Below are 24,334 nucleotides of genomic sequence, written 5' to 3'. Positions count from 1 at the left end.
TTATATATATTGAGATAGGGACGCAATTGTAATCTATTCTTACTACTATGGTAGAGTGCGTGGATAGGTTCAGAACGTGCAGCTCAGGTGGGGATGGGCGTTCCGATCCCTCTTTGCTCTTGTGTCGTCCCGCGAGACATCAAGTCAGCGAAAGACGATATCGTCTCGCTCATTCGCAGTATGTTGCACTCGTCGTAGCGAAGAACAGAACTGCAGAGTAGAGGACTGTTTCATTGTAAGTTGTGCCTATCTCCCAAGTGGACGACCTATAACGAGACAATACTGTATCTCCAAAGTTCATTAAGGAACTCTTGCAAGATTTGAAAATAATATTTTCTTAAAGAGACATCTAGTGACTCTCTAATATTTAGCCACTTATTGCTTAGTTTGAGCATGAATTAATTCATTGAAGTAAAAATATCTAAGAAATAATTATTTATAGTTTATAAATAAAATAAAATGCATGCAATAGGGGGTTAATCTCTTGAAGCAATCGGCGTGGTAGGCTTCTGTTTGCAATAGTTTGTATCTTTTTAACCAAAATTTTATACAGTACATAAGACGCAATTGTCACTAGGAATATCAATAGAAATGTAACTGATTGTTAAAGGAGGCTGATAGTAGTCGTTTGAAGCTGCATGAGTACGAATAACACTGGCCGTTTCCATCATACCTGCAGGATTGTCTACATATCGGTAAAATAAACCCCAAATTAGTGTCATCACCTAGTGTCAACCGTCATTGATAAATTTATCGATACATATTTTGTCGCGATTAATCGTCCATAGAGTCTAGTAGTGTATATTTGACCGTATTAACACTCATGTTTATGCAACCATCATTCTAAATCTCACAATTCAGAATACATCGATAAAAGTATTGGTTACTATCTCAATAAATAGATTTTGCTATTTTGAGAACAACGTCTAACACAAAATTTGAAAGCACTACAAATTTTGACTTCTTTAAGTCTGTTTTACTATAGATTTTTGATACAAAATATATTATTGTTACGATTACATTTCTATAAAAAAATCGAAACTTGCCTAGCAACAACCGTCAATTTTTAAGAGAAGCATAACATTTCAGTTTTCTTTACTTTAATAAAGTATAAATATACGTGACTGTTATGATGAAACTTTTGCTCCCCAACATTTTTCTTTCACTTTCGAAGCTTTACAATTTTCTTCAACTTCTGAAACTACAATTTCAACAACACTCTTCCCGACAGTATCTGTTCCCAGCAAACCTGCAATCACATCAATGATATTTGGAATATTTATGTGGACCATGTGAATGCGAACAGTTTACTTTTACCAGTTTATTTTTTCAGAATGTTTTCTAGAAAGTTTTCAGTCTATCGTAAGAGGTTGCTCGAGTACTACGACTGGTGGTGCAGTGATAACATAAATGCTTGTGATAATTATAATTATACCTAATACGATAATTTCAGTTACTTAAAGGGGGGACACCACCCTGATGTGTAAAAAAAATCTAATTTTTTATTTACTTAAAGTTTGAAGTGTCTAGAATATTATATTAAAAAGATATTTCGAAATTCAAACATTTAGCGAAGTTGCAGCAAGTTTTCTACTCATAGAAAAAGAGTTTTATGGAATGTAATTCAAGTTTCTTATATCGTATGCAGAGTGCAATAAATTCTGAACGTGGTTGAAAATTGCGACCGAGTGAATAATCTGCGAATGATGTGGGAATGACAAGTGTTTGGAACCGTCTGGAAGGGATTGGAATCTTGATTGATAAGTTAATTAATAAATGAATTAATAATATATTATGGTCTTGCTATTCGACGAAATTTCTGTTGCAAAGAGGAAATGAAGAAAGTAATATGGAGTATGTTTTTCACAAAATTTCGTCAGATAAAAATTCTCTTGGCAGGTGGCAACGAATTGTTTAGAAAATTATGTACACAAAAATCTTCTGTCACAAATTGTCCAGGATACGATTTGTTCAATTTGTGAGGACCTCATTATGGACGAGCTATTAGAAAAATATGAAGGTGGTTTTATACAAAACGACAACGAGAATTTAAACTCAATTATTTGAACAATAACTTCTAAAACCATGTTTAGTAGAAGAAATACAGTTGACATTGCAGTATTTACAGCTGCTAACATTTTTAACGACGGTTACAACAATATCTTGCTAATGATGCAATTAATGAGTTTAACAACAGATTCTATCAGTTACGATTACTGTCAAATGGACAAGTGACGACTAAGTAAAGCTGCAAGAAAGATTGAAGAAAATAGCAAAAGGGCTCGTCATCCTTAGAAAAATCCAAAAAGAGAAAGCTGCTAGTTTTTGTAAGGCAGAAGAAATCCTGTATGGATTTGGAATAACTGACTGAAAATAAAATTTAAAAAGTTCTTCTGAATCAGAGAAAAAAAATATCTTAAAATCTGTTTCGCGTTTTTCTCAAAACTGCATTTTTCCATTTCTATAATTATTAAAATTTTCGAAAAATCTTACGCTACATTTTAGATAACAGTTTGTAATTTATGAATCAACATTTTTTTTATTTTGGAACTCCCAGTTCTTGCCAACTGTAACGGCCAACAATGTTCCACCAGAAGGGGTTCTGGAATTAGTGAATAACTTTCTCGTTTTGTACGATTTTTACTTTCGTAAAATCGTAAAATAAAGCTAAAAGTTATATTTATATTCTATGAAATGAACTATATTTTTCATTTAGAAACTATTTATAAAAAGAATTCCCAAACTTTACTCATTTTTTGGGTTTCTTTGAACTCAGTAGAGAAATTTAAAGGAATACGAGAGGAAAACAGTATAAGTATTGTGCGAAATGAAATCACATTATACAATCAGTCGATTTGTTAAATATAGTCTACATATTGTTGATGTTTGGTCCGGTACACTATGTCCAGGTTTATACAAATTTTCCTGGATGACATTTATGATTACACTCCAAACATATTAATACGATTATGTCATCGCGACCTCAAAGATCACGATAACGTTTTGGAAATGATAGATAATTTAAGCATTATCTATACTGTTCATTCGAATGTGCATCAAATTAATTGTTGCTTGGACAAACCACAGGTAAATGACCCATTGGGGATTTTCGCTATGAATGAAAACAAATTTTTATATGGAATATTTGTTTTCGAAAATATATTTCGGACTTCAAAATAGCAATTTTTAAATCTTCGCGTCGGTAAATCTTAGAGGCTCCTTGTGCTTAATAAATGAATTTGTTTACTATTAAAATAATACAGTATCTTCAAACGTATGTTTTTTTATACGATGGATGTTTAATGATTGTTTAATTTGTTAATGAAACAAAAATGATAAATATGTTAAATGTAATATATAATATTTAAAAGAACTATCCTTCCTTACCCTACTACCACCACCATTATGTATCGCTTCTAATTAACTTTACCAGGAGGGGTTATTATATATAAAAAATAAAATAAAATACAAATCTTAAGGAGACAATACCACGCCAATGACTGGCGTGGTGATAAATACAGAACACATCGATCTGCATACATTTTTGCAATTCCCAACTGTCATTGTGGTAAATTGTCTCAGGAATGTTATCAACACGTATCTTTCCGCAAACTACACTGAATTATTCTAACAAAATATACAGGGGATGAAGTGGAGTGAAACGCTTCAGCACCCGAAATAATCAACTAGATGAGCCGTCAGATGTGCAGGAATGGTATGCCAGGAATATAGCGGAGTTTATACTAAAATCATAGTTAAGTAGGCCATCCAATTGTGAAGTCACCTCATTCGCAGCCTTATCGCGGCGTGTAAACAATTCCTTATTTTGAATACCCACAACAAGCTGCGCGGATGTGAAACATCAGAACCACTCATTATTCAGAGATAACACACCTCCAAATGACATCGACCTAACTTTGCTCATGTAATGCACCAAAACAACTCACAGTCCAGGGATGACAGTACCCAAATGACATCAACCGAACTTCGCCTTAGCCTCCACACTCACCTATAAACGCATATAAAGACAAATAAACAAAACAAACCATATATATAGAACCACATGCCAATAAAGAGCCAATCTAAGTTTAATCTTTAAACTGAATATTCGTGATGTCTCTTGCTAAACTTTCCTTTACTACTGTTCAACGAAGCATTGAAGTCAGGTAGATTCGTGTTACAATTTTTTATTAATTGAAAGACTCGTTTCTTTAACAATCCTTATTTGGAATACTTTATTTGAACAAGTGACGCCTTTAAGTTCCGTTACACGGTCAAGGACACAATCAGGCTACTGAAGATCATCCTCTTCTACTTTCTTTTTTTCGATGTCACAGTGGGTCTTGGCTATTTTCTATGATATGGTGGTGTCGATGCTAAAATATCCACCATTTCGCCTGTCTTTCAAAAGAGACAGGATGTTTGCTAGTTTGTATACTCTCTCCTTAAGGAAACAGATCGATTGAGCTATTTAGGAGTGAACGTGGAATGAAGAGACAGGCAGTACGTGCCAAAGATAGGAGGGTTAGTCCTCGAAGTCTTTGACTGGAGAGTGTACTTGACGTGTACGCAAACGTCACTGTCGAACAAGAACAGTAAATTGGTAATTATTGTTCATTTGCTTCCAAATCAACATGTTACTGCAAAAAAAAAACTAATACCTTTTCATATTTTCATGTCTTCATTACTTCTATACTGAAGAAACACAGAGAAACTCGCCATCTACACTTGGATGAATGACTGCGCCATGAAGAAGCGTTTTTTCATGTACACAGCAACTACGATAAATATTGCTACATATCTTATTGCTAGATTGTATGCAATACTTCGAACAAGAATTATACGATTTAGGACAGCGCAGTCCAAACGAGGGTTCACGAGATTTCTTTATTAGGAGCGAGCGGATACCCGAAATCATGGATTCGGATTGGTTTGGTAAAAATCGAGCGGGATTGGGTAGGTTCCCACATTTTCCTATATAGAATTGTTCGAGGTCTTGAAATGTCTCGATTACTTATGTTCAAGATTTGGAATTTTCTTCTATCGTTTGTTGGAATAACCGAATATCTGATGATGTTTCAAATTAAAATCTTTATTTACATCAAAATTTCGAGAAAGACAGTATTCATTCCATAAAAGTGAAGTTTCTAACAAATTTATTCAGGATAAATTTTATGATCGAAAAACCACTTGTCTTCACTTTATCGATTCTTGTATTCGATATTCTATATAATTGGTTTATATATATTATAATATTTGTATGCTCATAAAAATGCAATAATTGTATAAATGTATTAACAGAACAATCTCTTCCTCTTTTCATAATATGGAAGCATTAAATAACATACTTAAATATAGAAATCAACATGCAGTAAAAGGAAACATCCAAGCAAATGAAAAGATTTTTTTTATATATAAAATTTTTTTTGTATATAACAATTTCTTTATTTCATACCTTATGTATTTATATGCAAAACAGTACAAAATTGATTTGTTTAAAAAAATTACCTGAAGAGGAAATTTTATGCAATAGTGTGATCGAGCACAAAAACTAGTCTACAGGTGAAGTGTTGATGTAAACAATTTGTTCCTTCTTTTGGCGGCAATATAGTAGGTAGGTACTTACGTAGAGGACGACGGGACAGGACCACAATGTTCCACCGCCATCCCGCTTGGGACAAATGGTGACCGCGGTTCTCCAATCCGCAATCGTCCACGGCCACATGCAGCTTCCTGACGCGTGGCATAGAGGCGCCCTTTCAATACGCCGCACCACTTGAAATTATGTATGCATCTCGTGGTTGACAAATTCGTATTGCAATACGCCGAGCAAGCTAAGGAAATCAGTTTCCTATGTATGAATTTTTGAAAGCGAGATTTCATTATTGAACTGTGACCTGTTATCGGATACGTCGCAGTTTGTCAATGGAAATTATAGCGAAGCACAGTTTATAATTCACTGCAGGAGAATTAATTTACAGCTGTTCTTTGTAAAACAAGTTAGTTAAATTATTTTATTACGAACAAAGGTTAAGTTACAGATTTGAGTACCTCTGTGCACAAGAAGTCATAAATCGAGGTCCATTAACCAACCGTTAGATCATTGGACAAGTGGCCAGAATATGAATCAATGTAGATCTTTGCAAAATTCAGAGCTACATACAGTAATTATTTAGAAGTTTGGCCTACTTACGGATTCTGATGATTTTTTGATATGTTATGAAGGCATAATTTAGAATAACTTTTTCCCTTGCATGTATATAGCAGTTTCTTTCAGTTGCCGAAATATTTGCAAAATTCTGTTGGTATTACCACGTTGAAGTGTGACTGTACATGCACGTTCGTGGCGGAGTATATATCAGTATAAAATACATACTAGGGTGAAGTTAGGCAATTGTCACTTACTCAACCTATTGTCGACTCCTTTGAATACTAACAATTTTTGCAGTGATGAGAGATATACTTTCGATTACTTTTTACGCATAAAGTGGATAATTGATTACATATAACAATATACCCTTTTTTGTAATTTTTATACATTTTACAATTTATTAAATACAGAATAATTGAAATTAATTGATTTTTTTTTAAACGCATTAACTAAGCTGGTGGAGTCGCATTCATTCCTCTCAGCGAAGACAAAAAAAACTAGCTCATAATTTAATTTGTAAAAATTAATACTGTTTTGGTAATTACAAATTAGGTTAAGGTAGTAAAATTAATATTGTCTTCATATTTGCAAATTAGGTGTATGTGTGTGTGTGTGTGTGTGTGTATTGAGATAGGGACGCATTGAAATCTATTCCTACTACTATGGCAGAATGCGTGGCTAAGGTTCAGAATGTACAGCTCAGGTGGGGATGGGCGGTCCGATTCCTCTTTGCCCTTGTGCTGTTCCGTAGGATTCAAATCAGCGAAAGGCCATCCTACTGTACTATCTATATATTGCCTTTCATAGCATACTCTATAGATATTATTAATATTGTACAATACATTTGAATGTATCATTCAGTTACCCTTACGTTACAATTCAAAGTAATAACTTTTAATAGGCAGAAGAAAATTATACGTACATATATCTTTAAAAATAGATAAAAGATGATGGCTCCAACCTTTCATTCAGCACGGCGTGTTTATATCTCCACTTTAGTTCCAATTCGCTGAATCCTCTACCATCACAGGCATTGGCCGCTATTGGCCGAAGACGGTGACAAAGACCAATGACAGTGATCTCAAGTCCGAGAGAGAACAAATTCGTAGCCAGGTGCATCGGCGTAGGCTCCCAATAAAGCGTCAAGTATTCATAAACAGAAAAATTTGCTTACGATTTAGGTACTATTGCTGATTCTATAAGCTGCTCGTAATGAAAAAATTAATGTAATTTAATATGCGTAATAATCATTAATATTTTGAAAATTATTTATAACAAAAAGAATTAATTTGTATTTATTAAAAGTAATATAAATCAGCTTATATTCATTTCTATCAAAGTAAACTCTATATAATTACAATTTACACAAAAAACAATCATGTTAGTATTAAAGCAAGTATAACTTTCATGCTTTCTTATATTACAAATTTTGCGAGGAACTGTTTCATAGGGACGCAACTTCTAGTCGTTCCTCGTCATCAACTTAAACTAAACAGCCGCATTTTCTACGTCATATATCTAAACTATTGTAACTTGTTTTATAATAAATTTAACATTGAATCAAGGAAGCGATACTAGAACTGTCGAGTCAGCTGCATCGGATTTCTATGATTCAACCAATTCAGAAGGCAGTAGCTCCTCGGAGAATTTGTAATCTAAGAAAATGTAAAGGTTACTAATATGCTTGTTTTAATTTTAGTATGACTTGTTTTCGTATAAATTCTATCTAGAATTTATCTAGATAGAAATAAATATAAACAGATTTATATTATTTTTAATAAATACAAATTAGTTCGGTTTGCTATAAATATTTTTCAAAATATCAATGTTTATTACGCATATTAAATTGTATTCATTTTTTCATTACGAGAAACTTATCGAATCACCGATAGTATCTAAACCGTAAACAAATTATTCTGTTTATGAATACTTGACACTTTTATTGAGAGCCTACGCCAATGCACTTTACTTACGAATTCATTTTTACTCGGACCTAGTTTTATTACTAGCAGTTTCGTTTTCGTTTTCGGCCAATACCAACGCCGCTGATGGTAGGGGATTCACCCAACTAGAATTAGAGTGGGGATGTCAATACGCTATGCCTTCTTTTCGTAGATGAATAATACATATCTGCTTTCACCAACAAAAAGACTTGGAAAATGCGGCTAAAGTGTAAAGTCTATAAAAATTTCTAACCTTAAATAGGTTAAGTTTCGATATTTTCTCTCCTCTGTCAATATTTTACTTAACTTTAAGAACTGTAATTATAATATACAATAGACCTCGAAACGTTTTGAAAGTTCTTTCATTTACCAATTAGTAGGTTAAGTCATAGATAATTGTTGGTTTAAACGGTAGATCATACATTTTTGGGGGTCACTTCTAATGACTTGCAGTTTTTGTCAGTGTTGGGTTTATCTTATTTTAAAGAATTCATTAGTTTAAGAACAATAGTTATCAAGCACGGATCAAGTATTAGTACAATGTTTTGTGTAATGAAAATGGAAAAGTCAAAACAGTGTGGAATTGGTTTATTAAGTTTCGTTCTGAAGATGCCAGTCTTTAAGATGAATCTAAACTGGGACAACAGGTGTCGATGACAATGTTTTGAAGGTCCTAATGGAACAAAAACTATGTCAAACAATCAGAGAATTAGCAGGTAAGATGAAAACATTTCAATGTATCATTTGTTGATATTTGGAAAAACTAGGAAAAGGTAGCAAGCTAGGTGTATGAATTTTACATAATTTAGCAGAGAAAAACAAGATTGGATAATCATTTTTTGATAATCTGATTTTGAATGATGAAAGATAGGTCTGGTATGAGAATATTACTTGAAAGTAACAGTGGATAAATAAACCTCAGTCAGAACTCAAAGCCATTCTTCATGAAAAATGGTAAGATTCAAAAGGAATAATTCATTATGATTAGCTAACGCATGTTTCATTACAAAATAGTTACAACAGTCTTGTAGGTACATTAAACAATTGATCAAAGTCCAAGAAAAATGATAAGAGAAAAGATTAGCATTTATTAATTGTAACGATGCTGTGAGCCTAAGACAAAATTTTGGAATTAATATGATTCATTTTACCTTACTCTCCTTATTTACCAGATCTAGCCTTCACAGATTATCATTTATTTTGATTCTTATAAAATTCTTTGAATGAACACAAATTCAATAATGAGGTTTTTTTTATCAAAAGAAGCTCATTTTTTGTATCAATTGACAAGTTACCAAATAAAAGCAGAAATGTTATATTTAATAACAGAGACCATGTTTTAGATTAAGTTGTTTTCTAATTCTTTTAAAAAAGATTAAAGTTAGTACGAAAAAACAGCAATTACTTAACCCAGTAGATTTTAAAACTGTGCAATAATACATTACAATACAGTTTAGCAAGTGACAATCTATCGAGACAAATTCTATTTGGCTGTACCTAACCATAATAAATAAAACTACTAATTAATATTTAAATTAATAAATACAATTTTATCATGCTGTACTGCAATAAATACTCAGCTTGCTATGTACATATATGGGTGTGTATGCTGCACATGCCAAACTCTTGTTGATATTACTGAATTTTGATAAATAGTATCTTTTATCCTGGGAGTATTTCATAGTCAGCTTTAGTAAAATTTAAATGTTGGACATCAAAGTTTTTACAGATGAAATTTGATGAATTAATTTATACAACTGCTATATCAAGGTTGCTTTTCTTTAAAAAAAAAACATATATTTATACATTAACAGCTAAAGTGTTCATTTTGAGAAATTGATTATTGCTTTGAAGTTAAAAGGGGATCGTGTGCTCTTTGGTTTGGGATTTCTTTCTTGTGATATGTTAATAATCACAAAATATATGTGATATGTTAACATATGATATTTGGTCTTTGAGTAGTGATCACTTTTCTATAAAGTTTGTTAATGATTGTGTATGTGTCCATGCTTGTACATTATTCCAGAAAAATATGTAACTTGCAAGACAAAGTAGTAGAATATACTACCATTCAGTGCTGTACAGTGTTAAGAGAGTGAAGAAAAAACTATTTGATATTTATTAATGTTATGTGTTTTTTCTATTTTATATTACAAATAAAAAGATTATAAAACTCACGTAAATATTAGGTTTAATATTCTTAAAAAATTAGTATTCTCTCTCTTTATGTGTATATCATGTAAAAAATTTATAATGAACGCGTGAGTAGTGAAATTACTGCCAATTATAAAATTTTAACTGCTTACATACTCTGCAAGCTTGTCATCGAAAGAAAATTGTATTCTTTTCAAGAGTCTGCTCTGTTACATTCTACGAATGTTGACATTTTACGTACGAGTTTTGCTTATTAATACTATGCTTATTAACATTCCATGTCATTGTCTAGAACCGATATAGTCTGGATTAGAAACTAGTTATTTACTGTAACGGTCGACTACAGTTTTCTACTTTACCGATTCTACCTTATCGATGCGTTCTAACGAATTATTTAGATTTTTCGTGATTCTTCTTGTTCCTAGTGTTCTCTATCGAAGGAAGTTCAAGGCATGTGACCATGATGATTATGGTGTGTACCTATTATGTTTAATATTTATATAAATTTTGTTTAATGCATCAGTTGCTTACTCGTGAATAATTAACTACAGCAGCTGTAATCAACTTCATCATTAAGCCAGAAACAGTCATTACTTGTTTTAAAAAATGCATTTTCGCGAAAGGACAAATTACCAAATATTTATTGATCTAAACATTAAATCCATATTAACCCTAATATTGTTTTGGAGCTAGATTACTTTTTTGAATGTACATACTTTTTTGAAACATCATAATTCAATTAACACGACACTGTATTTTAACATTCACTACTGAATGCAAGAGATACAAAAGAATATCGGTGGAAAGACCTTTTATTTTTCCATATTCCTCTGATGAAATCTTCTTAGTCAATTATTTTATATATTATAAAATAGTTGCATACTTGGCGGAAGGAGTACAAGTTATTTGAGCCATACTTAAAAAGTCACCTCTTAAAGGTACAAACTGACAAATGTATACTGACAATTTATTGTTCAACACACATGTTCTCATAATTCTGTAACTTCCTTGGGTATTTTTAGGAACTTAATATATTAATATTAAAAAATTATTTAGAATTTGTATTTGGGGTCTTAATTGCTGGCACTAAAGTCCAATACCCACTTCATCCACTACTATTTTTATTAACAAACTATATTCTTTCGTTGTTAAGACGTGTTAGAAGTAAACATTTTACAAACTTTAGGCTATTAATACGAAGTTGTGAATGGAATCAGAAGTACGCACTTAATTGCGTGAAGAAAATAATGATGATTTTCTTTTCGCTCGCAAATTCAACCCTCGTTTGTTCGCACGCGTCAGATGATAAACCAGATGTGTCGGAAGAGATCAAGTTGGCACGGATGTAGGATTACGTATTAAGATAATTTCCGTACCTAAGCTTTTGATGAAGCTGGGACTCGATATTAAAAGGGGTAGTTTTAATTGATAAACTGCATCGTTTAGATTCTCGTAAATCTGTTAAACTTAAGCAACAATTTAATTTTAAAAATGTTCTCGAGTAATGTACCAAATTACGTATAGTGTATAGAATGTCACGCATATTTTTGGCGATATTCAGTACCGCTATGTATTTTATATCGATTACTTGCTACATTTTAACCCTATTAAGTAATAGTAGAATAAAATTACATACTAGAAATGATGAATACAAGATTTTTCTTTTCTGTATTTATATTTTGAAATGTATATTTCAATTATTATATATTTGAAATAAAATTTTGTAATTGAAATATAGAAATTAAAATTCTTGTTTGCGTTTGGTGTTAGTAAACTGATCCAACCTTGTTTTCTCTTAAGTTTGGTTTTGAGAAACCAGCAAACTGATTATAGTATCTATTCTTTTTATAAATTACAGTATCACAATAATATTCAGGATGAATAATATAACGTTGTGCATTTTCCAGTGTTCTTGAACGATTAATATTAGTTCTATTAATCAATATTTATATTTGATCTTTCGTATAACATTTGTAAAAATTCTGCTGTTCATTGAAATTGGAATTATTTAAATTCGTTTTTAAAAGATGTAAGTAGTTAATAGGCGTTTACTAACTAGAGAATTCAGATAATTGACTATTTTTGTCCAAAAACAGAAAAGTCATCGATGTATGTATTTTTTCGAAACTATTTTTATATCCAGCATGTAGCACATGTTATTACAGAATATTAATTCATTCACCAGATTTTAAATAGTCAGATTTTTTATATAGTGTACGTTAAAAGATAAAGCATACAAACCTGTTCTAATAATGCCAGTAAGTATGCAGCATTGAATTTTAGTTGCATGTCTGATAATAAATTAAAATGTTAATTTAATCAGTAGAATTTTGAAATTGAAGTAGATCTTTGGTCACCACGTGATTAAAAATTATCAAATAGAATATCAATAATATTTATGTCTACATCTGTGATTTAAATTCTACATTAGGGCCTCTGTAAGAGTAAAGTAGTGAAACTGTAAATTTTTATAGGTAAAGAAACAGTAATGAAGTATTGTTTAGATTTATAGAAGAAATTATAAGAAAGAATTCAAAAAAATTGATTGTAAATGGTTTAGAGCTGTGCGAGAAGAATGACTTTTTTTATTCTTTGAATTACATCAATCTCGATAACTTTAATTCATTCGAAGTTTTAAAATAAATACATTTTTTCAAACGATCTCTTAGATACCTTCTCAAATTTAGCAATAGTGTGAAAAATCTATTTGCTGATTCCAATGTCTGTAACATCGGAACAACAATTTCTAAACTTAAACGAATAAAAATTATTTACGGTAAAAAATAACGTACAATTTAAGTACATATTCAATTTAAGTTTAATTAATATAAACTATAAAATTGCTACATACATTATTTTCAATAATGTTAACAAATTTACAATAAATATTACTAAAAGAGATAATTTGACATGCAAACTTAAAATTATTATTATCTGTTAGGGTTTCGAGCGTTTATGTTCAATATTTATTTACACAGAGTGTAATGTAATTTAACGTTACTTCATTTTGTTAATTGTTTATATTGGATTACTGTGTGCCATGGTATTTTTAAATTATAAATAAACGAAAATTTGAGATATATTTAAATAAATAAAAATCATTGTATGCTCGAGTGACGAGCTCGAGCGAATACCCAGGGAATGCTTTTGCAACATAATAGTTTGGTCAATAAGTTCGTCGAACGAGAAGTTAATATATATGCCGCATTGATTTGAGGCGTGTTATTCCTTTCTCGCCCAAAACAAATATGATTCATTTTCGCATCGAACTATAATCTACAATCAAAAATGGATCCCTTACAATTGACGGTGATCTGCAGAATGACTTGACACTGATAAAATATCAAGAGACGTATTGAAATCGAATCTTCATTCAAGAAAGATTACGATGAACACAGTTGGTATTGTTCATTATTTCTTTTTACGAGCAGGTGAAACTATATATAGGGGGAAAGGAATTCAAATTATGCATCGAGCAGCCTGCATTAATTAATCGATATGGCGTAATAATGCTTCATGACAATGCCCAGCTGCATGTTGCTCATCTATCGATCGAGAAAGTAAACCAGCTCCAGTACTAAACACTTCCACATCGACGCTATTCACCGTGTCTATCGCCATTTTTCCAGACACAACTCCATCGGATTATTACTCATATAGGAATTTGCAAATCCAGTTACTTGGAAAGGAGTTAAAAAATGTTAATGCGATCAGAAGATGCCTGACTGAATTTTTTGCACCAAAATCAAAGAGTTATTATAAAAAAGAAATTGAAAAAGTAGCAGGTAGAGGGAAAATTATTATAAAAAAAAAAAAAAAATGAGAAAAAATATATTAACGATAAATGATTGCAAATAAACTGTTTTATTTCACTCTTTTCGAAAAGAGAAAAATGCTGACATTACTTGTGAGAGGATCTGATAGTGTACAAAATTAGTGGCTTCATTTATACCAACGATTTATGAATTAAATAAAACGTCACGTTGCTTTTTACAGATCCTCGTCACATACATCATGTTTTATCTGTTTGCGTATAATTTTCAATTTTTTAAACACGTATCTTGTGTAATTGTTACGTGTTTCCTTAATGATCACGAGTATGGACGTGGAGCGTTTAGAATGATGAAAACCTATGGTTGTTACCTACGTTGATTGTCACTGCGATCAGAAATATTTCCAATGGGAATGTAACGTTTTATTTCATTTGTAAATCGCCGAAATAAATAAATCGTCTAATTTTTTATAATTTATTGGTTAACGATCGCAATGACTACAACCTTGTAACATCGACGTGTATTCGATAACCAATTTCTTCGTTTACCGTCTAGGAATCTATCGTGTTAAATATTCGCGTTTACGCTGATTAGGAAGAGAGAGGCTGGAGGACAGTGAGATGATAAAATTAGTCAAGTACATGTGCTGAATGGTTGATTGGAACTTTTTGGAGTTTGGGCGCATTGTGAGTTTTCCAGGAAACCTGTGGCGTTGACGACAGCGACGGCGGCGACTTCCCCGGGCCGAGCGAATTGGTCACCATGGAAACCACCCCAAAGCCAATCTGGGGTGCATTCGTACGTACAGTTACCCTTGTCGAGGGGCGTCTGCAGCACCCCCCTTACTCTCTTCCCTCTCCATAAACTTGCTCCCCTCTAGCCTTCTCTCATCTTTTCTGTATTGTACCGTCTCTCCTCGTCATGGATTATCTTTCTCTCTTTGACCTCCACCATCTTGCTCCCCTTTATGCCTTTCTTTGCATCTCTTCGTTCCATCATAATCTTCGTATTTGATTTTTCATTTCCATAAGCTTTGTACTTTTTTCCGTTCACTTTATTTTACTTTCGTAACCTTCGTATCAATTAGATAAATAGTTATGGGAAGAAAATTCACAAAATACAACGTGTTCAAGAAGAACTACATAAATATAAAGTATAAAGAAAGGATTGTGAACAATATTTGGTACTTACAATATTACAGTGTTTTGTGTATAATTGCAATAATTTTTTCTATGAAATATTCAATTGTGCCAGTATTTTCTAATACAATTAGGAATACACGAAATGAACTTTGATTTCTTGAAAACATTTCTGGGTCTCTATAATAATGCTACGTTGTTTGACGAGTTGCAATTGGAAATAAGGGTGAAGTAAGAAATATTTTAATTGGTAAAAGGCCATGGAATTGTATAAGACAATTGTAGGAGTGAAGTATGATGTTTATCGAAAAATGTTTAAAAATTTTTCTTTCCTTTATGTACAAGTAAAAACACAGTGTAGTCATCTTTGAATAGATTTTGAAATTCTGAATGTGCTCTTACTTAAAGAATTCAATTTTCAATAAATATTGTAATTAGTATCTAGATACGTGCTGAAGTAACACGTAGAAATTAAGAAGCTCTGTTACATCTACGACCGTAGAATACTACGAGTACATCGTTTCATGTATTATGTATATCGAAAATAGGTAGAAGAGTAATTAAAACGGAACACAATAGCATTAATTTCCATTTAAAATGAATACGAAATGGTAATGTTTAACGCTCTGCTTGCTCGTGCTTGTATAGCAGCGTTGACGTTATCGCCTCATACGGAATCACTGGAACGCTAAACGGTTTGAATTTCGATCTTGCTACAATGCTCCATTCGTAATGTCCAATCGTCTGGAAACTAACCGGTAAAGAGACGGTAGTCAGGACTAGGCGCTTTACTTCACCCTTGCAATTTTGGTGCAATTTACATGCAAATCACAGTTGCGCGAATCGAAGCTCAGTAACAACCGTAACAGCCGTTGCCACGTACGAGATCCAGTAAGCATTGAACGAAATACAGAACATTCACACTAGACTGGGTAGGATGCAAAGTATAGAGCTGCAAGTATTTTTGCTCGCAATCTGAATATTTCGTGTTCAGTTGGTTAATTAAGAAAAGCCGACTTGTTGAAGGTATTCAATGTCGCTACATTCTAATCTTCCCACGATCAAAGTTAAAGGCACCGTACTGTTCAGAATTGAATCCCTTAAGTGTACAAAGAGCGATCATGCAAATTTTGAATTTGTGTTGTAAAATTGCGCCGTCAATTTCCGTATACAAGGGAAAAAATTCCAAGCCGTTTTTGCCTCACTTCTGAAATGTTTAACGGCTCGTGACTCGTTTCTTTTCTCTACAACCCAGCTAAGTCCTCACTCAGTTGTAATAGTATCGTTTGAGCTGATTTCACTCAGTTCCTCGTTTGCTGTGTTCGCTACAGTTTGTTATTGTGCTATGCGCGACGTAATTACTAATAAATTAATACAGTCCATTGAAGATTTCAATGATGAAAAACAGCCTACAGTTTGTTCACCCTAAAACCTCCTTTTCTTTCCATTCTTTGCGCATCAATCGACGCGGATCTGACTGCTTGGCACTTTCTAACGAAATTCTTGTTAGCGTTTGAAACACATATTTTAATGAATTTTTTAAAAAATTCGTAAAATACGTTTGAGTGTTGTATAAAGGCTCCAGTTTCTTTCCATCACGCGTTAATTTAACACGATGCTACTAAACATTTCTGTTGTTCGTCACATTTATGCTAATACGAAGGTAGTCCCAGAACTACCCTACCTAACGTATAGATGACGGTAGTTTTTGAAAAGAATGACTAAGAGAGAGAGTATCGACCTTACAAAACTTAAGTTTGAAAGTTGACGACGCTACGTTGTTTAGTATTTGTTTGACAGCCTGTGAACGCTCTCAGTGAATTTGTAAACATGGAAAAAATTGATTATCGTTATGTGATACAGTAGTTTCATTTTAAAAGTCTCACTTCAACCGATATCAAAGTGGAGCTAGATTCTATTCTGGGGGAGTCTGCACCTTCGTTTACAACAGGAAAATATTGGGTGGTAAAGTTAAAACGAATACCAGAAAATGGTATTGGATGACCGTCAACTGAAAGTGCGTGAGCTAGTAGACATGGTAGGCATATCAAAAAGTGCTGTACATCGCATATCGACTGAAAATTTGAACACGAGAAAGTTGTGCGTAAGATAGGTGCCACGATTACTTACAACAGAACAAAACAGTGTCGCGAGGATATTTTAATCGAATATTTGGCGAGGTTTCATAGCAATAATGCCGAGTTTTTGCGTCGAGTCATAACCATGAATGAAACATGGGTCCATCACTTCACCTGAGACGAAAGAGCAGTCTAAACAATGGACTGAAAGTGGAGAAGCGGCTCCAAAGAAGACGAAGGCAGTTCCATCGGCAGGTAAAGTCATGACGTCAGTTTTTTGGGATGTGCGTGAGATAGTTTTCATTGATTATCTTCGGAAAGGAAAAACAATGAACGGCGAATATTATACGAACTTATTGTGGCATTTGAGTGATGAAACAAGAAAAAAATGGCAGCATTTGGCGAAAAGAAGGTTTTGTTTCATCAAGACAATGCACCAGTTCACACATCCGTTATCGCGATGGCCAAAATGAATGAGTTAAAGTTCAAATTACTTCCTTACGCACCCTATTCGCCAGAGTTAGCACTGTCGGATTATTTCCTGTTTCTAAACTTGTAAAAATGGTTCAGTGGTAAAACATTTGCTAACAATGAAGAGGTGGAGTCTGCGATTGATGATTATTTTGCAGAAGTCGACGGTTCTCGCTATAAACCGGATCGTGAATCACTATAAACATCGTTGGGAAAAGTGCATCGTTCTAAAAGGAGACTATGTAGAGAAATAAAGATATATTTTTCCAAATTTTGTGTGTTTTCTTTGTTAGGCCAGGTACTTCTGGGACTACTTTCGTATTTCTGTTGTTCATCACATTTATGCTAATATTTCCAATGTTCATCAATTTAGTTCAATCAATCGATCAAGTTCAATACTATTATTCGCAAACATAATGATTTTTATTAAACAGTAGTAAAACATATGTTCAGAACAATTAACGGCAGTACAATAATCCAAAGTTCGCATAGTTTAAGTATTCAATGTAATTCAAACATTGAGCAATCTCAATGTAATTCGAAGTTTGTATATTCTGTATATTATCTAGTTTATAATTCTGCATATCCTTTTGAAATTCTGTCCAAGTGGTTCTTAAATATCTGGAGGGATGCAAGAAATTGAAGCTTGAAGTTACATATTTGGCAAGAATAATATAGGATGATTCTCTTGCCAGTGAACTCAGAGACAGTACTGCCTCTTAAACACCCCAGGGATAATTTCGTGCGAGTCTCGTTTTTGGTTTACAAACTTTACAAATATAACAGTCTTCATTCAATAGGAACATCAGCCACCGTATCATTATATACAAACATAGGATTATCTCTTGTGTGTTTAACTGGTCGCGTTTTGAGTCCACGGGCGAGAGAATTACTCTGTACTTGTCTGCTTCTATATGGGCATGGTGTATTCGGTGGCCCTGTACGGGACCCCTGTTTGGACGAACAACCTAGTTACATTCGTGCATTGGTAGTTCGGACTTAAAATTCTCTGCGGTTACAGGATCCTGTCCTATAAGACGGTAAGTGTTTTGTTGGGATTTCCACTAATGGACCTCCTGTCAGGATCGTACAGGACTGTATACAACCGTTGCTGCGAGTTCTGCATGGAGAGGAAAGTTCTGACAGAACAAGTGAAAAATGGTCTGGAAGTCCTAGTGATCTATAATACTGCAAGAGCAGCAGTAATCGGTCCAGTGGACTGTCAACACTTTCCGATGGCTCCTAGAGGAAATAACAAAGGTTATGGAATTAGGAAAGAATCGACGTGGGTGGGAGAGCACCAGGCTCTGGTTAACATAATTGGTCGAGATCCCTTACTACCGGGTATGGTTTGCGTCATACTTGGCGGTGAGAAGAGCTGGAAAACTGTAGTTTTCTTATTGGAGCAAATCATGCTGCAAGAAGAAATCGTGAAGAAGCTCGAGTTCGAGAGTAAGGGTCGTGGCATGGCTACTTCGCTGACCTGATTCACGCTGCTTTGGTAGCTGTCCGGAAGGTCGCAGTGCTGTCTTGGAGGAGGGATTTTTATGTAGTTTATTTTCTCCCTAGGCTGGTGTTGGGTCGGTTTCATGGAGGGGTAGCGAGGGGACCCATATCCGCCATTCCCCTCCTTATCGTCTTCCGCTGACTTGAAATCTCGCGGGATGGCATAAGGGTAAAGAAAGTTCGGACTGCCCATCCCCACCTGAGCCGCACGTTTTAAACTTTAGCCACGCACTCTGCCATAGTAGTAGAAATAGATTTCAATTGTGTCCCTATCTTAATATGTATATAAATATAAAGCTTGGAGACTATAAACTACTGAAGTTTCGTTTGTGCTTATAATTAATGCATATAATATAATATTATATATATTATATAATATTAACAGTTTTTTTTATAGGTGGAGTAATAAAGATAATTTTAAAATATAATTAATATTCTTTAATGGAATCAAATATTTTGTATGACATAATCCGACTTAACTCTAGCCATTTTTCATAAAAAAGTATTAAGCCATGTTTCCCAAGAGAACAATGGTATTTCCAAAGGTAATAAAATTTAACGCTGCTATTGCCGCATATAAAAATTACAAGGCTAACGGAATAATAAAAATCAGAAAATTAAGTTTCTTCTTAAAGAAAAGTATATATCTTTTTAAGAAAGCATTGAATACATTTTGTCCGTATATCAACACATGAAAGCTATTATAATATTTACCAAGAAAAACTTTTTTGTATCTAAATTTGTAGCTGACCAGAAATTAATTAACGTTTGCATGAAACATTTTTTTATCAGACTATTGGAAGTGCCTGAAAAATCGTGGCGGCAGTTACGTGCTACACACTGTGCATAACTTTTTTTGAAATGAATGAGAATTTATTTTTATTTATTTTTAAATTGATTTTTTATTAAATTATTTTTGTTCCTGAAAAGAATTTTCCTTACTTCTACTGGTAATTATATAATCAATGCTTTCCTAGCATATTGAATAAAACTAGCAAAAATTATTGTCCTGCATTAGATATAACAATTGTATAATAGCAATATGTTGCATTTATGTCAATGGGGCTCTGTTTGCCGCGTGTTTCTCATTATCTCTTTCTATCTCACTACCTTCTTCGTCAGTCAGTTCACATGTGTCTGTAACTGTCGCAACGAATAGCGAACTAAAATTGAATGTGTGCGTGAGAATAGGTGTACCCCTTCCACTTTTCTCGCATTCTTGCCACAGGACTTCAAGTTAGGGGTAAAGAATACCTTGTTAACCGCAGTAGTGTCGCGACGGTGGAGAGAGATACGATTCTCTTTTACCATCGCAGAATCGCACGGGATCTTGGGCGAGTTGAAGGTCACGGTCACCATTCACACGGGCCAGGATATGATGTGGCCCTGACAGTGTGGCCCTTTTTCGTCGTTAAGTGAAATGAATGGCAATGCAAGGGGAAGGGATAGTTTTATCTTTACCTCTTTCAGTAGGATATGCACCGGCACTATGTGGGGACATCGGATATCGTGCTGGTGATTCCCGATGTTCCCTAAATCATGTGAAGGAAAACCACCATGGAGGTTTTAACGGGTAAACTTCGTGCTTGATATACTCAGATATTTTGTGAAGATTTCCTATGGTTTTACGATATGTCAATTGCTATTGTAGACGGAGTAGGAAAATAACAGAAATCTATGTAATCGTCAGAAATACAAAAATTTCATTACAATAAAGCTATTTCTAGGATCTTCATCATACGTATAATTAAGTGATCGAAATATCAACTATTTTGGCAGCTGTCATTTAAAGATATCGTGTGTCAAATGACTATATCTTAAGCGCAAATTTGAGTAGTCCTCGGAAATTGAGTGTTCGTAATCCATTCTTTCCAAATGACTTCTCTTAAATGTCTCATTCTGTATAGGAGGCTACTGGTACAGCTATATACAGGATGTTAAAGAAAATGTACGACCCTTTTGAGAAATAAATTCTGTCCTTTTCCATTTTATAATATTAAACTTTGTTATTGCGATATAATGTTTTCTTATGAGTGTACACGACAGCTGACTGGGACGTATGTAAATAGGATGTGCTGGGAGATACACCAGTAAACTACTTCTACTTCGGTAATGACGCTTCAGATTGCAAAATGGAAAAGAACGTTTCTATTTTTTTTCATACGAGAAATTTATCTTTAGAAGAAGTTCTATATTTCTTTGATCACGCTGTATACATCAGAGTTGAGCATTATTTGAATAACTTCGAATAAACCATTATTTAAAGAATTGAAATAAAACCGTCATTTATATAAATTTTGATTGGTAACACGGGGATAGAAATTTATTTACGCGAAATATTATTTTGTATTTTTATCTATTATTCGTTATCTAGATAACAATATTCCCAACGCTGGTAAATTAATTTAGTACTCTAAGTAATAAAATATTTTACTTAAAAAAGCTACGTTGTTAATTATTATTAAAATAACTATTTCAATAAGTAATTATGTGAAATGTGATATCGTTCTATGTTGCATCGTATACGCTGTAAATACATCTCTTTTTCTTTTACTCTTTTTGGTTTTGTCCTTTTTTCTTCCTTCAGTATCTACCAGGCATGTATGTATTATCCGTCTACGAGAAGAAGGCACAACGTGTTTACATCCTCGCTCCGCCCATGCTCCACTATTGGCTGAAAACGGCGACAAAGATCAACAGTGATCGTAGCGAAACCGAGTGAGAGAGAATACTGCTTCATTGGCGTAGCCTTCTAATCAAATGTTAGCTGTATAATCAGCGATAGTATCTAAATCATAAGCAAATTATTCTGTTTATGAATACTTGACGCTTTATTGGGAGCTTACGTCGATGCACCTTACTACAAATTCATTCTCACTCGGATTTGGGATCACCGTCATTGGCCTTCGTCACCGTCATTGGCCTTCGTCACCGTCTTCGGCCAATGGCGATAAACACGTTGTGCCTTTTTCTCGTGAACGGATAATAGATACCAGCTGATACGAGGAGAATGTTTTTCATTGGTTACATAGAATGAGAATGTTTACATATATATATGACAGTTTTTAAGCTGGTACTATTTGAACTATGAGAAACACGATGGCTTTCAACCTCAAATGCGAGAAGATAAAGTCGTTATTGTAATTTTATTCAATTGTATTCGGGATTTATAGAAATTCTGGATTTATGAAATATGAAAGTCTTTCTTTCTACAAGATTGTTTCATTGCTCCATTTGCCTCCTGTTTCATTATACTATAGATCAAATAATAGTAACACTACACGGTATATTTATACAGAAGCATTTAACCTATTACACTTTCATGTACTATATTTATAAAACGATTATATATTCAAGTTCTCATATAGATTTATCGTGTTTAACGGAAAAAATATTTTCCGTGTATTTTGGAATTTCATAAATTTCTTTTAAAACAATCTACGTCATGTGATTCTGTCTTGCACCAATGCGCTTAAAAATGTACTGAAAAATAGACTTTAATTATTGTTCAGTTCAGTTTCCCTGCAATTTTTGTGATAGTTGGCTGTTGCGATAGTATACCTGTCTTCGTTATTTTCAGTTGTTTTCAATTAGAAAAATGAGGAAAAACATACAATCGTGTGACGAAAAATCAGAAATTTGCATTGGGCCTTACTTAAGCTCGTATTTCATTTCTACTTACACGTCCATTGCTTTGTTCCGTGCAGGCTGTACTTCATTGAATCTTCGTTAAATGTTAAGAAGATAGCTACGTAATTATTCTACCACTTTTATTGAAATTTACGAAGTAATATTTTCCAGTCTACGTTTTGATCTTTCCCACTAGCTATAAAAGTCTAATGTGGAGTGTAACTGATCCTTACTGTCAAATATAAAAATTCCTCGAAAATATTTAATATCACATTAAATATTTGACAGAGTTCAATATTTATTGTTATACACATTAAGCATAATAATTATAAAGTCTTGTTTCTGTGTTATAAATTGTATCATCTCTCTAATACATTATATACCACGACAATTATTATTATACATCGAATTGCAAATTCATTAACTGATGTGCTAACGAACGCAAAAAATTTGTTTCACTTTTCTTGTAAATTAAATAATATGAATCTAAATCATGTTTCGGATATAAACTAATTAATGTTCGTGCAAAAAATTTAGACACGAAACGAAACAACAAGCATGCAGAATGTAAAGCATGTGGCATCGGTGTGTTGTTGGAAATAACAAGTGTTTACTTGATATACGTTTTTCTTTTTTGCAACAGTTCGCGTATTTATTTTCTAGCGAAGTACCACTAACGAACTGGAGATGAAGTCTCGAGGGCGTTTAACTTTTAATTTTTTAAATGTTGACTATCTCTGGAGAATTGGATGGACGAAGCCCGTGAAGGCACATCGCGGTCGTCTTTCGTAATCGTTTTCCTACCAATTCTGCTTCGCGCGATTAAACCGGGCATGCATGTACTGGCACGTTAATTCCATTTATATTTAACGTATTTGTTTGAGGCACAACCACGTTTTTATTAAATTGACTTGTAAGTAAATCATCAATTTATTAATTGAACAACGATGACATGGATAGTTGCCGACATGATTCATTGTGATCAATAAACTTCGTGAATCTATACGAAAAAATTAATTCTCATTCAAGCCTCTTTTTCCTTTCAAATTATTGCAGTTGCAATTGGCTTGCGCTTGTACCACTTGACCTTATCGAGATGAAGTTATCAGTACTATGCGCTTACTGTGTCATTACGGTAAATATTCTTAAACGCAGAATATCACACATTTGTTAAAGCACCATCAAATTATTCTGAAATACTAGTAGAGGTAGCTGAGAGTTAATGGTTGAGGTTGCAGCTAAAATGCTGATTTAATAACAGCATTACTTCTATACATTATCTGCATTCTGACTCACGTACATATAATATGTATATGTAATATGTACTTTTCGTTTCATACAATTTTATATTATGTATCTGTATCCTGAAATTTGCATATTAAAGACGTTAAATATGAGATGAAAAAAATAATGTGTCATTTGTGTGTGCGTATGATGTTTGTACGACAATGCTGAGAAAATTAATGAATGTATTTGGTCCTCAAGTTTA

The 24,334-nt window shown here is 33.3% G+C and overlaps 2 protein-coding genes across 4 annotated transcripts; one reads left to right on the top strand and one right to left on the bottom strand.

The window, feature by feature from the left end:
- Positions 1 to 129: 129 nt before the first annotated feature.
- LOC143149393 (uncharacterized) lies at positions 130 to 10,522 on the bottom strand. Its single transcript, XM_076316727.1, has 3 exons — positions 10,405 to 10,522; positions 5,627 to 5,834; positions 130 to 266 (listed from the first exon to the last, which is right to left on the bottom strand). Exons 1-3 carry the CDS (start codon positions 10,418 to 10,420, stop codon positions 170 to 172), a joined length of 321 nt encoding a protein of 106 aa, XP_076172842.1. The 5' UTR covers positions 10,421 to 10,522; the 3' UTR covers positions 130 to 169.
- LOC143149392 (uncharacterized) lies at positions 8,244 to 19,535 on the top strand. 3 transcript variants are annotated; one of them, XR_012992766.1, is made up of 3 exons: positions 8,244 to 8,810; positions 10,674 to 10,720; positions 11,435 to 11,794. XR_012992766.1 is itself a non-coding variant. In XM_076316726.1 (3 exons), exons 1-3 carry the CDS (start codon positions 8,785 to 8,787, stop codon positions 19,308 to 19,310), a joined length of 489 nt encoding a protein of 162 aa, XP_076172841.1. In that variant the 5' UTR covers positions 8,244 to 8,784; the 3' UTR covers positions 19,311 to 19,535. The 3 variants fall into 3 exon arrangements, 2 of the variants coding, with proteins under 2 accessions (XP_076172841.1, XP_076172840.1); XM_076316726.1 differs by lacking the exons at positions 10,674 to 10,720; positions 11,435 to 11,794 and adding exons at positions 18,731 to 19,161; positions 19,279 to 19,535; XM_076316725.1 differs by lacking the exons at positions 10,674 to 10,720; positions 11,435 to 11,794 and adding an exon at positions 18,731 to 19,535.
- Positions 19,536 to 24,334: the final 4,799 nt, after the last annotated feature.

The sequence above is a fragment of the Ptiloglossa arizonensis genome, chromosome 7 (genome assembly GCF_051014685.1).
Source record: "Ptiloglossa arizonensis isolate GNS036 chromosome 7, iyPtiAriz1_principal, whole genome shotgun sequence".
Taxonomy (NCBI): Eukaryota; Metazoa; Arthropoda; class Insecta; order Hymenoptera; family Colletidae; genus Ptiloglossa; species Ptiloglossa arizonensis.
Note: the sequence above shows the minus strand (reverse complement) of the source record. Positions and strands in the feature narration are given on the sequence as shown.